At 48.3% G+C, this 14266-nt stretch overlaps 1 protein-coding gene across 1 annotated transcript in view; it reads left to right on the forward strand.

Annotated features, from left to right (window-relative positions):
- Positions 1-13882, forward strand: part of hs3st4 (heparan sulfate (glucosamine) 3-O-sulfotransferase 4) — a 38869-nt gene extending 24987 nt beyond the window's left edge. Inside the window, exon 2 of the mRNA XM_003964775.2 lies at positions 12019-13882. Coding sequence (XP_003964824.2) covers positions 12019-12673 — 655 coding nt within the window. The 3' untranslated portion in view covers positions 12674-13882. The remainder of the gene's footprint in view (positions 1-12018) is intronic.
- Positions 13883-14266: the final 384 nt, after the last annotated feature.

Below are 14266 nucleotides of genomic sequence, written 5' to 3' on the forward strand. Positions count from 1 at the left end.
TGTAACACCCCAGTGACACATCTAAAGATTGCTTGGAAATGGAAGCGGGCCGATAGCTCACCCTCGTACTGGTGCATCTATGTTAAAAACCTTGATTCATGCTGTATTTTAATAGTTTTGACTGACATTTTCTCTGGGTTTGAGAGGAAATCTCTGGCCTGCACTCAGGGTTTCCTCTGCAGAACCTTTGAAGTTCTGAAGAGGCATGATGACAGCCGTTTAGGAACGATTTATTTGCACATTAAACCAGAAAAAAACATGAATTCTTGAATAACCTGCTTGAAATTAGAAGAGGCCAAAGAGTTTGTGGCAGTCTGTAAAAAAGCTGTTAAATTATTTATGGAAACATCGAGTGCAAGACATGTTAATTTAATGTGACAACAAGATGGAGGATGGAAGTTTAAGGTCGTATTCACAACGTTCTAGATACAGGAAGTGGCGCGACTCAAATCTGAACAAAGACTGTAGACTGTAATTTCGTCACTCAACATGTGGTGATGCCCCCTTTAGCACGTGGCCATAGCTAATTTAGCTTCTAATACCTACTTTAGCTAATTAATGGTAATGAAGACAGTCTTCCTGGGGCGCCCGAGTTATGTGTTTAGCTAAACCTGTAATGTTAACAAGACAGGCCGCAAAAACGAGGGGGTGAATCTCGCCTCACTGAGCCCTTTGATGTTTTAAACTTTAAAGAAAGGCTAACAACATTTGCTTTATTGCAACAATAATTCAGTGTATTGATTTTTTCGGTTTCTTGTACAATCACCTTGCATGCTAGCTAACACAAGGTGGCTGTTTTAGCAGTTTGTGCTACCTAAATTGGAAAACACACTGTTTTAAAGCTAGCGTTCACCGAGGGGGGGAGGGGGGTTGCAAATCACCATGGTGATTTAATTTTCAAAGTGATTGAGAAACTTCTCACTGTATGTTACCGCAGTGACGCTTTCCCAAAGAGGACAAACTCCCTGAACTCCAGTTATTTATCTTTAAATGGCGCTTGCCATTTGGAAATGGCTTCAATCTCCGGTTTGCTCTCTGTGGAGATGACACAGCTAAACGATTTTGACACAGATAATGAAAACAGCACAGCGCAGCAGAGCTAAGTGTCAGCACAGCTGCTAATTGTTTAGTTTCCTCAGGCTTTGGCTCCAGGGTGGGGCTGAGAACCAGCGCCCGCCGTATTCAGGAGAGCCTGCGTTAATTGAAATACAAAAAGTGACAAATAGCTCCGGAGCAACAATGGTGAACGCGTAAAGCTAAATTAACATACTTAGCAACTCAAAAGAACAAAAGGACAAAATAATAACGCTTGTACAGTATGTAGTGGTCATGCTGCCAGGAAACAGCAAAGGATTCAGACGCCAGGGTGCCAAAACACAACAAAACAACTAAATCCCGGCCATCGAAAGACAATATAGGGTTTTAATGAGGAGAACAAGGCCCGTTCAGAGTTTAAAATGTTATTACACGAGACAAAAAACGAACAAGAAGCTTAACATTTACGTTAGAATTTGTCGCGTTAAACAGCGAAACCCAAGAAATTAATCCAACAACGTTTCTTAGATCTCTGAGCGCTCCTAAATATGACGCAAGCTTTGTTGTTAGCTTTGTTGCAAGCTAACCAAAAGTACATTTTGGTTAGCTTACAAGGAAAATGGTCAGTCTTGTGAAATTACAGTATAGCAGCTACTTGCACTTTCATGGTTTTATTATCTTAATCACTCTCAAACAATGTGTTCAACTTGTCATTCCAGGACCTCTTGGGTTTGAAATGTAGAAGGATCACGTTGCGTCGAGAAAAACGGTATTCGGGCTGAAGTTTTTGTTCTTAGCACCGAATGAACGTGAATAATTGCAGCTTTTATCGCAGACGTCTGAAAAGGTGCTGCTGGGGTGGTTGTCACAAACTGCACATTAAGTAATTACACGTCCCCGCCAACGGGGCTCGTCCACACCAGCCGCTCTCTCTCCGTCTTCTCTTGCTTTTACCCGGGACTGTCGCGGGATTAGCAAAAGAAAGCCAAGTGATTTAGCATCGTATGTTGTGTGCGATATCGCGACGGTTAAAAAAAAGGATTCGGTTCAACTCGGGGGTTCGGCCGGAGGCATCAGGGTCTCGGGGCTGAGCGCCAAAGACCGGCAGAGAGCAGAAAGGGAACAACAAAGCAATCATCTGCTTTAACGTGTGATATTACCGTTTCTCATATTAGGCTTCTAACCACACACCCCACCCCCCCGCCGAGAGACACAGCTGGGGACACGGGAGACCATCAATGGCAATCTTTGATGGTTTTACAGCCTGTAGACTTTTGAAAAAAAACCCCAAAAAAACGGGTTCATGTCAGCGACGGCGGATTAACGGTGAAAAAGCTTTTAAGTGCGACTCTGAGAACCGTCCATTAAAGCATTAAGAAGCGAAAAATGATCTGAGATGATCTCGATTCAGACCACAACCCTGAGACAGACGAAAGGGTTCTAAAGGCAGAACAGAATGTTCTCGTCCTCAGCCGGCGGAACGACGGCGTGGAAATCTGCGATAATTAATGAAAACTGCCGGAACATTTAAGCGTTCCTACAGTTCCTACAGGGATCAAATATTGATTCTTTTGGGCCACGTTTTCGCTGGCAGTCTGTGTTCCAGGTCCTCGCAGAGGCTGCGACTTCATCAGAAAACTGGAGAAATAATCAATAATCATCACTTTATTTATCTTCCCTGAATTATTAATAAAGCTGCGCTCTGCTTTTACCTCTGCTGCCTGCAAAATGACCCGAAAATGTTCAATTATTGAAGATGTGTTATGAAATTATACTGTTTTATTGCAACCTTGTGTGATTGAATATCAGATACAAACACAAACTGCCATGTATTTCTATCTTTATGGGGACTTTCGCTGAAACAATAAATTACCCAGGTCCCTAACCCGAACCCTAAACATCCCACAAGCCCGCTACTTTGCAAACATGGTCCCTCTTTATGAGTAGAATTAGGCTGGTCCTCAATATGTAGCGAATACAAGAACACACACACACACACACAGGTTACAGATTGAAAATGCTAAACATGGAAGACTCCCAAAGATAAAAATGTGTTCTTTCATCACTGTTTACGATTCCATCAACGCAAACTTTCGCTGTTGCTTCAACACGTTTGACGACCCGGGACACACTTATGCAGGTTTTCCTGCCAGTCAGGGACAAAGACGAGGCCTCTGCACTAGCAGCCCTCCAGTCCTCCACGGCCATCGGGAGCACATGTGTCCCGTGTGTGAGAGTCTCTAGTTAATCTGAGGAGGACGCACCTCTGCAGAGTTCATGGTGTGGTCGGCTGCACGGGGGAACGGGGGGGAAAAAACGTAGATTTACAGATGATGAATCCGTAAGAGCCGGCAGTAGTTAATGACGTATAATGAGTAGGAACGCAGCGGCTCACAGAAGGAGCGCACGCAGAGATGAAACGGCCGTTTGGAGCCCAGATTTCCTCCGTTCCGAAGACGGGAAGGCGGCAAAAGTCACAACGACATCAAACGCTAAATTTGTCGGGTGTTCCTGGGAATGGCGTGCTGGCGCGGCTTTTCCTGTAATGATCATATTCATTTAAGTAAACGCTGCCCCCGCCGGTGCGAGTTTACCTCAACAGGGAAGAAGACCGCCGCTCTGCCAAATCACGTGACCCATGAATCATGGGATTCATCTGGAATCACGCGTGGTCGTCACGGAATCCCGCGTAAAACCCCGGGACGTCGGGGTGGCGGCTCCAGCCAGACGATGGATGGATGTCGCAGGAAATGGTTGTCCAATAGACTGCACCACAGCGGCTGCTTTCTTCCCAGCATGCATCACTGGAAGTCGCTGCGACCCGGTGAGCGGTTTGCGGGGGCCGCCAAGCGTGACCGCTGTGGCTGAGGAGTTAATCATGGGCCATGTTTTCAGATCGGCCCCCTCCCACACACACACTCTCCCCGACACTGGAAACCAAAACACACTTTGGCCATTTTATTCATGAAAACATTCCCCAGTTCTGTTTCTCTCGTGCTCCTAATAGAGAGGAAAACGTCGCTGAACCTGTTGGCTTCTGTTCCAGTAGGAGCCAACTGGACCCCCTCGCTATGGGGCGTCTGTCCCCCCGGATCAAACTGGCCCCATTGAGGTGGGGGTCTTCAGGGTACTTAAAGGAGCCATTTAGACCACTCCGAAATTCCTGGAAAGTCTCGAATCAGGTTGTTCCAGTCAGTCATCGATCCTGTTTCCATCACTTTTGGTTTGTAGCAGCGCGACAGAACGGTGGAACGGGAGCGAGAGACGGAGGTTTGATTTTAAATATAAACATTTGATGCGTTTTCTCTACAAGCTCCGCCTCCGGCAGCTGGGATTATGTTATCTGTGAAACATTATCCGGCATTTGTGATGTGTGTTTGCGCGCGGCGCCGAACTCTCCTGCCGGGGAGATTAAGGCTGTTCGTGGCTTTGCTGGAAGTCCTCGAACAAGCCGCTCAAAGAGCTGAAGGCTAAGATCTATTCAAGGATTACATCCTCATATCTCCTGTCCATCGTGAAAAGAAGCCAGATGTTCGCCGACTCGTCGCCGCCGTTTTCACAGCCGAGGCGTTTTCTCCTTCCTGTTGGGTCGGCGGGTCCGGTTCAGCAGCAGTGACAGACAGATGAACCTCCACGCCGCCGCGTCGGCTCTACCTCCACCCTCAGATTAGCCGCGGTGGCGCTTGGATCGGGAAACCAGGCCACTGACCTCCGAGGACCCTTAACCTCGGGTCGTTAGCACGGCGAATGTTGCATAAAAGGAGCGCTTGTGCGCGTCTGTGGCGGTAAACATAGCTGTCACTCAGGCTCTTTGAGCGAGCCGTGTTTGGCAGCTCGCCGTATTAAGCCCGTGTCAGACGGCGAGCGCGCTTAAGGCGCTCCGAACAGGCCGCGGCTGCATGTAGCAGATCCAATCCTCAGCGTGAAAATGAGCTTTCCCAAATGAAAGGAGGCTCGTCACTCTGCATATGTTTAACACCACCAGATAGATGATAGCCGTTTGCTTGGTAGGTGCCCCCCACCCCCCAAAAAACGGCCTGAATTGAGCAATCTCTGCCAGCTAAAGCACAATTTGGATTAGCAAAAGCCCCACTGATAGGTCAGCTTAGCCCGTAATGGAGCAGCTTAGGCCGTCTCTGCGTGATTAGAACCTTCTTAGCAGCCTATTTTGTTGCATCCAGATGTTGGATTTGGGGGTGGGGGGACTTTTTGGATGTGTCCTGTTGTTCTATCACAGCTTCCAGTCGTCAGTTTCCATGGATACGCCAGTTTTGTTTAATTTTGCCTGTAAACCTTTCAATGTCGAGCTCCTTTTGGTCTCCCCGTTGCTCCTAAAGTGTCAAAGTCTTTTTTATCCAGCTGCGGTTAAAACTTGGAGGCTGAGGCCGATAAGACGGTCACAGTGTTATTTTTGAAGGTTCCATTTAAGTTTGAGTGATCTGTCCTTCTTCAGGGACATTTTCTAGATGATTTTATCCCTACAGAACTGCCTTATTAGTTCTTTAGAGGCTCTACTGGCAAGTTCCAGGCAGAATTCCCTCCAATCATAAGCGTGATATCAACTTGATGCTAACAGAATCATTACCAATAATCCCTCGTTTTAAAAAAATAAAATAAAAATTCCCTCTCATCTTTAGCCTCTCGTCCCCCGGCTGCAGTCCTCGTGAATATTTCAGTTGTGTGTCAGGCCGGCTTGGTCACATGACCTGGTGAAAACACCATTTGACATCTGGTGCTCTGAATCCGAGTTGTCAGGTTTAGAGCTCGACTGGAGGCACTTTTGCCACAAACGTGCATTTTGTGTCCATTAAACATTTAGCGGTGTGATGTGAGAGCGCTCGTTAGCAGACTGAAGAGCCGCCGTTGAAACAATTTAACTCCATTCAACGCCCGATTCAGCGCTTCCAGTGAAGAGACCAGCATAAAGTTAATGAGATAAAACCACCAGAAACAGAGGTTGACTCTACGCTAATGGTAACCACAGCAACCGGTCTCATCTCTTCTGGGCCTATTGAATTATCGGTAATCAAGCCACTTTACATATCTTTGTAGCTTCAAACTATCTAGCTACAAATTAGCTACCAATGACTTAGCATGCTAACCATGTAGCACCAGTGCCCCTGCTGGTGCTCAACAAGCTACAGTGACAACGGCTAACGTAAACAGCAGACCTTCAAGAACTGAGGGTGTAAAACCAGTCAAAATGAATAGATCTACAGACTGATTATCTTGTCTCCATTGGAAAGAGCAATCTTGGAGTTTGACACTGAAGGATGCGCTCGGTGGCCATCGAGGGAAGATAACGACCAAGTTTCTAGATAATATTTAAATAGGCTGTCACGGACCAGCCGCGAGCGGCGAGGATGCCATTACCAGGAGTAACATTACGATAATTTACCGACGGAGCAGGCGCGCTGTATGTTATCGCACCTGATTTACACCGGCTTCATAATGAAATACTCTGTTTACAAAGAACCGGCGACGCTCCGCACCATAAATCCGGCCGTGAATCGTCTTAAATTACACACACCAGCAGGTTTCCAAGATCACCCAGTATGGAATGGACCCACAACACCCCCCCAACCGGAGGGAAAATCATTACCGTTTGTCACACTTGCTGACCAGTCGTGACTGTAAATTGCACGGCAAAAGCTTCGCACGCATTTTCTTTTCTTTTATTTTTTTAAAGCGTAATTTAAAAGCTTTTCAGTTGTAGCAGAATTTCAAATAATCCAATGAACATACAACCCGCTGATGTCACACGTGTGGCCGTCATGCAGGGGTCACACAGGGGTCAAACGCCACGGGGAGAAACGGTTAATTGTCGTTAACGCAGTCACTGATCTCTCGTTGGAGCCTCAGTGCATGACTGGATGATTCAGTGCAGGAGGATAAAGATGTTAAAGGATCTCCGGAGACCAGGTGGATGTTTCCCGACACCGTCCTCACTGCCGAGGTTCAGAACAGCCTGCGAGGAATTTCCCACCTACGAAATACGGATCAAACGTTCCAAGTCTTCTCGCTCTGCTGCGTAGACCTTTCCGTGTGCGACAAACATGTCCGCCTGGACCACATAAATGCTGATATTTGGAAGAATTCATTTCCTCCCGACCCCCTTTTGACCTTTGCAGCTGGGTTCACTTTGATCTCTGCGAGATGGGAAAAAAAAAAAGAATCACACAATTTTCACCTAATGGGTTCCTTTTTTTTGTTCAGGCGTTTTCATCAAGGATTCACGCCGGTGATGTTCCCTACAAAGTATTTGTGTCACCGCAGGTTTAATTCTTGCAGAAATGGCGTGCGAGCACCTGCACAGCAGTGGCGGCGGCAGCGTCCAGGCTAATGTTTACCGTGTTGGTTTGAAGAGACGAGACTTTCTGGGTGTTGTCGCTTTTCCGTCTGGCTTCCCGAGTGTCTCGCTGACCTCCCACTCCGTAGTGACTCCAGAAAAAACTGGAGAACTTCCGAGAACTGTGGTCTGCACTGAATTCAGAATACCTCAGGGAAATAATGGCGAGGTCGCTGCCATATCAGCCAATCTCAGTCGGAACGAAATTATGTTTGCTCTCGCGCAGAGATTCGAATCCAACACAGATGCTATTTAATTTTTGTCTTTTTAAGGGCCACTTTTACTCCGTCTGCGTCCGCAGCAGCTCTGATGGCACCTTTTGGTTTTCCGATTGAGAACTGGCAAATTTTGGGACTCGTCAGTTGCAGCCCGTTATTGGAAAAGCGAAGAGTCGGAGTGAGGACTCGTCTCTACGATCAGCCAACTTCAGAAAAGTGATGAGATCTTCGTGTTTGTCCGACAAGGAAATCTATCATGTCCAATGCATCTGATTAATTGGTTCTGCTCAGCTGAAGCGGATCTGCAACATTTCCTGGATGTTAATTTCGGCCTTTGACTCAGGCGTATTCGCCTGTGACGTCTAATTATTTTGTGCTTTTCCTTTAACGCACATCTGGAGATGGTTTGATGCCAAGTTAGAGAAAAAGTTTGGTTGGTGAAAAGCAAAAGCTTTACAGACTCGATATTCAGGGGAGGTCGATCCACTTGGACCGAGTTTGTGCCGTCATCTTGCGCTAATGCTAACAACAAAATCTAGGAGCTTCTCTGGAGGAAGCTGAAAACATTGGCTTCAGAGCATGTATTTTTGGCGTAAAGGTTTGTTCTATATGTATTTGAAGGTCTTTATATAGCCGCTAATGCTAAAACAAGACGCTGACAAAAGCAGAAATCTTCTTTGAGCCTCTGATCTGAGACACTTCACTCGTCTCCGTGGACTTCGGGTAAAAATAGACTCATTTTTTAGTTCAAACTCGCCGTAGCGTATTGCGACGCAAACATATGAACTGTTCCCTCATCCCTTTTATTCTCTGATGCTTCATGTCTGAAGCACATCTGGAGACGGCCTTGGGCCCTGGTGATGTGCTCACAGGTTCCTGGGACGGGAAGGGTCTTCAGGGTTTCAGGGAAGGAGAGCAGGGAGCAGGGTTTGATCAGGACCAGCTGTCACATCTGTCCTCCGGCGCTCAGCCAAAGCCGAAGCTGCACGGGATGAGCCGATTCACAGCCGCTTCCATTGCGGGTGCAATCAGACGACAACCTGACACCCTTGACTTGGACTCAGAGGGACGGGATAGTTCTGGGATCAGCCCCAACACCGGGTCTCCATTGTGATTCAGTCCCAGAGTTTATCGCTGCAAACTCATGACCCAGACCCTCCTAATACGACCATGACCGAACACAAAAGAAATACACAAACGAAGTGGGAAGACTCTTATATGGGAGGGGGGGAGGTGTTGAGAATCTGAATAACTGGAGAGCGTCAGGGCGAGGCGGCCTCTCAGCTCCCACCAGGGCTTCATTTCAGGTGCAACTCTGAAAAATTTGAGTCTGAAGAGTAAATCAGAGAGGAGCTACGAAACACGCTCGTCTGCCCCGACCATTGTGAACGGCAGCCATCTTGTTTTTAGCCAAGGACCTTGATTTACAAATAGAGCCACAAGGGAACCCCTCCAATAGTTGACTGATATAAAGTGTCTGAAAATACGAGACGGGCAATGCTGCCGCCAACCAGCAGGGGGAGATTCCATCATTATCATGGTTACCCTGGAGGTGACCCAGTGGTTCAGCTCTCCAAACATCCAGTGTGGTTCCCTGTATGTTTTCCTGAAGTTGCACCTTCACATGTGACAAAACAAAACCTCCCACTCCAAAGCAGACGCGCCAAGACCCCCCACAGTCCACAGGCTGGTTTTTTGGGGTTGTTTTTTGCTCCTTTTTTTACACTGCAAACTTCGCTCATCCACTCGTAGAGCTCTGAGTGAGGAATGAGTCATCTGGCCGACGGTTATCTCCCTCCACTGCTCGCCGTTTCCACTCCATCCTACAGTAACGACATAATTGCGGGTGTAATAACGGGATTATTCATCCTGAACTATTTGCGGGACGTCTGGCGGTTGATGACAGCTCGTCAGATGCATGTGATCAAGCCACTTTTCACCGACGCTTGTGATAAACATCACGTTTTTACAACCCACCGGAGGAACAAGGGAAACACCCGGCGCAGCCTGCCGGCTGTGGAGGCACCTTCCCCGCAACGTGAGGACTGGGGAGCTCATTACGAGTGGACTCCTTTAGAATAATTGATTGTATTTGACGCGACAAGGAGGAAGCCAGGCAGATTGATACTCGGCAGCAGGGCTGATCAATCCAAATGAGAGACTGAGGGAGCGTTTATTTTCCTGCCAGACTTTATTAGGAATAACTTAGCTTACCAGCCCCTGCCCGAACGGGCCTACATTCGCACCGTCAGGGAATGTCAATGAAGGTGAACTCTCCTCCTCAGCCTGCCTGGAGACATCCAGGACAGAAAGGGTTCGTTACATTAGCGTCTTTGCATCTTTAAGAGATGAGTTCATCAGCTGTTCAGCGTTGGCAGCTCCCACAAATGCGTCCATGTTGCATCGATTATGGCAACAAAGGTTGTTCCTTTGACCTTGGCCAGGATTCCAAGAGATCATTAAAAGCAACTTTAAGGGGCATGTTCACATCACGAATGGAAACTAGTGCGAATAGAGCTTGATTCCAGAGAGCAACAAGAAGAAAGAGCTAGTTAGCTTTTGTTTACTCCGGTTCCACTAGATTGCAAGGCCAAAGGAGTCACTCGCCATGCGTGGAAAAATTAGCTTGTTTTGCTTCCCGCGCTGCCTCAACCGTCTCTGACATTTCGGATCTACATGATCCATGACTGATTCCCAATCGGAATGGAGTGCCGCTAACGCACCACCAGCATTTGGCCTGTGCATTCTTCATTGCTTTATAATTAATAAAACATCATAATTAGTGCTGAACCCAGCGAGGACAATTGCTCGCGCTGTGCTTCCAACAAGGTAACCTTGAGTTGTACATCTGTCCTGTCAATTGGATGTGCTCCAAAGATGCACGGCGCATTAGCAATGAGACGCCGCCGCTCGGCTATGGACAGTGGTTGTTTCAAGGTGATTTCCGCTGGCGTGTCGGAGCCGTAAGCGGTGATGTCGGACCCTCGGACCACCTACTGCAGTTCGGAGCCAACGGAAGTCCTTGAAAGGTTACAAAAATCTTTAGCCCCTCATTACTGCGAGGGAGAAAGTTGAAAAAAGTGGCAGAATATAATGAAAACTAATACTCTTCCCCGCCGCTGTGCGATCTGAAGATGTTTAATATCTCATTACAGGCGCAGACGTAACCGGAGTTCTTTACTGTCAGGAGACAAACATAATCCAGAGGGAAATTACCCATCAGGAAGGCAATACTGTTACTGAGATGCAATTACCAGGCCACTTGTGAGGCTTTGGCTCTGGTAGCCATGGGTGCAAGTGTGTGTGTGTGTGTGTGTGTAAGAGAGAGAGAACGCGGTCGATATGTGTATAACAGCTCTGATTTTTCGTTTTCTTCTCATCGTTTTTCAGGGTAAATTGGATTCTTCGCAGGAGAATCGGTTCATTTAGAAAATGTCCGAGATGCAAATGATTGATGTCGCTCCCGCAGCGCGTCTGGAGGTGCACCTTAAAGACTCGGCCGCTGCTGTCCGAGGAGCGTTTGCAGCTCTCCGGGGGGAACGATTCCGCCGTTCCTGCTCTGTTGATGTTCCCTGATTTACATGGATCGCGCCTCACTTTTACTGCCACTTCTCTTTGGGTTGGGAGTTAAATAAACGGGTGTCTCGCAGTGGATTTAATGTACCGATTTAGCGCTGAGTCACACAGCCTCCAAACAAAGGAAAACAGCGCGGATTGGGATGAACATCAGTGTAAACATTTGATAAGGATTTGCTCCAAGCGAACGCTGCGCTTTATTATTGATACAGAAATAGAAGCGGCGCTCCGGCGCGGATGATACCCCTCCCTCGCCCCCTTTATGCCGCTCCGTCCTGCAGCTCAAACACCGGGTTGAGCAGAACGTTGGCGGCAACAAATGGCTCCCCGGGATCATTTTCCAGGCGGGGACGTTTCTATTGTGCTGCAAATGATCACCTTGAATCTGATAATTAATCACCGCGGCCTCCGGTGAGCGGCCCCTCCAACTTTGAACTCACGGAGGGAAGAAAGGAGCCCGCACGTGCAGGAGAAATAAAGGCTGCATGCATAATAGATGTATGACAAAAACAATACCCCAGGCACCCCGGTATTAATGATATGCAGCAAACTCATTATTAAAGTTCCAAAACAGCTCCTGGAGTAACACAGATGGAGTCAATTAAGCAATGAACACACTGGCTGGGCCACTTTCATCTCCCCTCTTTTATCTCTTGCTTATTACTCCGTGGCTGTAATTAGCCGTGTGTTTCTGCTCGCCACACAAGGTCCGGAGATAATAACGACTATTTTCACACGCAATTTCAAATACTGTAAAGCTTAATGAAAGAAAGCAAACCGGGCAGCCACCGCGGGCGGGAGATGGTGCCGAGGCTAACGCTCTGTCTCCTCCTGTTCCAGAGACCTGATGCCGTCCACGCTGGAGGGCCAGATCACCATGGAGAAGACGCCCAGCTACTTTGTGACCAACCACGCCCCAAAGCGCATTCACTCCATGGCCCGCGACATCAAGCTGATCATCGTGGTGCGTAATCCGGTCACACGGGCCATCTCAGACTACACGCAGACTCTGTCCAAGAGACCCGAGATCCCCACCTTTGAGGTTCTGGCCTTTAAGAACCGGACACTGGGTCTCATAGACGCCTCGTGGAGCGCGCTGCGGATTGGAATATACGCCCTGCACCTGGAAAGCTGGATGCAGTATTTCCCTCTTTCCCAGATGCACTTTGTCAGTGGGGAAAGGCTCATCGTGGACCCGGCAGGGGAGATGGCCAAGGTGCAGGACTTTCTGGGCCTGAAGCGCATCGTCACGGACAAACACTTTTATTTCAACAAGACTAAAGGCTTCCCCTGCCTGAAAAAGCCCGAGGACAGCAGCACTCCCAGGTGCTTGGGCAAATCCAAAGGCAGAACTCACCCTCAGATTGAGCCGCAAGTGATCCAGCGGCTGCACAAGTTCTACAAACCCTTTAACATGATGTTCTACCAAATGACGGGCCAGAACTTTGAGTGGGAGCTGGAGGTGGACAGAGATTCCCGAAGCTCTCAGGACTAGCAGACCCTCCCCCCCCCCCCCAGCCAAACGGCCGCAGCCGGCATTCATCTGCTACACGCTTGCTCTCTCCTCAGAACTGATGCTGACCACGATGGCGAATCACTGCTGTACATACGGAACATAAAACTATATTTATATTTGTCAAACGGAGATGATTTATTCATTTGGTTGTGAAGCAGCTGGAAGGTGTTGATGGAACAGTGCATGCGATGAGTTAAGTGTCCTTACCTCATGAGCCCAAAAGCTAACCTCTGCGTGTTGCCCTTCCCTTTACTTTCCCGCCTTCTGTTGCCCTCCCACCCACTCGCTAGCGCTCACTCATGTTCCGTGTCTGTGTTGACGGCCTTGAAGTGCTCCGTGCTCGTCTCTCCACTGTTCTACCGCTTGAGAAGGAAGACGGGAAAGACTGATGGGCGCAGCCGAGTCGTTGAACGGCGCGCAGCTTTTTTCGTTGTCCGTCTTTCGAGAGGAGACGATCTCTGTTTGGGTTTTACTTTTGTTGTACCCGTTTGCCAAAGTGTTGCCCGTCATTTTCCTGGTCGCGCCTCGCTGGTTATTGACCGCGATGTGAGCGCCGCTTTTCTGTAATTGGATTGTTTCACCGCAAACTAGAAAATTAGCATACTGACGGCTATGCACTCAACCACGGTGCAGGATCGGCGCTTAATGTATGCATCCACGCGGCGTGCACGAGCCAGGGTTAGCTTTGGATCAGACCACAAACTGACGGCTAATTGCACCAACTACCCCCTCCCCCGAAGAACAACAAGGAAGGGCCGAGCAGAAGTTTGCTAACAAACATCTGGTCTTCTGCCATTAGAGATTAATGGAGTGTAAAATAATCCACCGCTTCTGGAACAATGTCAAAGTCAGAGTAAATGTGCTGTCAAGGTAAACTTGCGTACATGCTGGGTAAATTAGCGAGCCATTATCCTGTGTATTATCTTTAATGAGATTATGTCTGCGGGGGAAAATAACCGCAGCGTTGCTACAAACGGTTGCTTCAGGCGGACGATTGTGGAAGATGTTGAAGATTGTGGTTGTTTTTTTTAAAAAAACAAACAAAAAAAACGCTGTTTCTCTTTTTTGTTTCTCCTTTTGCACCTTTCTCTGTGTTGTCTCGGGACTTTTTATCAATTGAGACAATCAATGGAGTCAATGAGTCAATAAAGGCAGTCTGCTAAACGTCGCCGCTCGCCGCGGCTCTGATGCACGGCTCTGTTAATCCTCTCTGTTCCCGGGACACGGACGGCTCCTCTCCGTCACCCTGGGGAGGCCGACGCCGGCAGCTACTTACGGCGAGCGATTGATTCAATCAAAGTAAGTACCACACTGTCCTTTGTAGCGCCAAGCCTCAGCGCTCAGCCGCCCTCGCTGTCCCACCTTCGACTTTGAGGCTTTCCTTTGCAGCCGCCCCTGCTGTATCCCAGTCTGCTTTGAGCCGCCCCCCCCCCCCCCCCCCCCCCCCCCCAGGAGCCCCCTCATGCTGCACAGAGGTGTGGCGCCTCGTGTAAGAGAAGTCTGCTTTTATCGTTATTAATTCCCCCCCAGAGCTTTAGAACACGTATATTCAGCCCTCTGAAAGCAGACTGT

This window comes from Takifugu rubripes, chromosome 5 (genome assembly GCF_901000725.2).
Source record: "Takifugu rubripes chromosome 5, fTakRub1.2, whole genome shotgun sequence".
In the NCBI taxonomy this organism is placed as follows: Eukaryota; Metazoa; Chordata; class Actinopteri; order Tetraodontiformes; family Tetraodontidae; genus Takifugu; species Takifugu rubripes.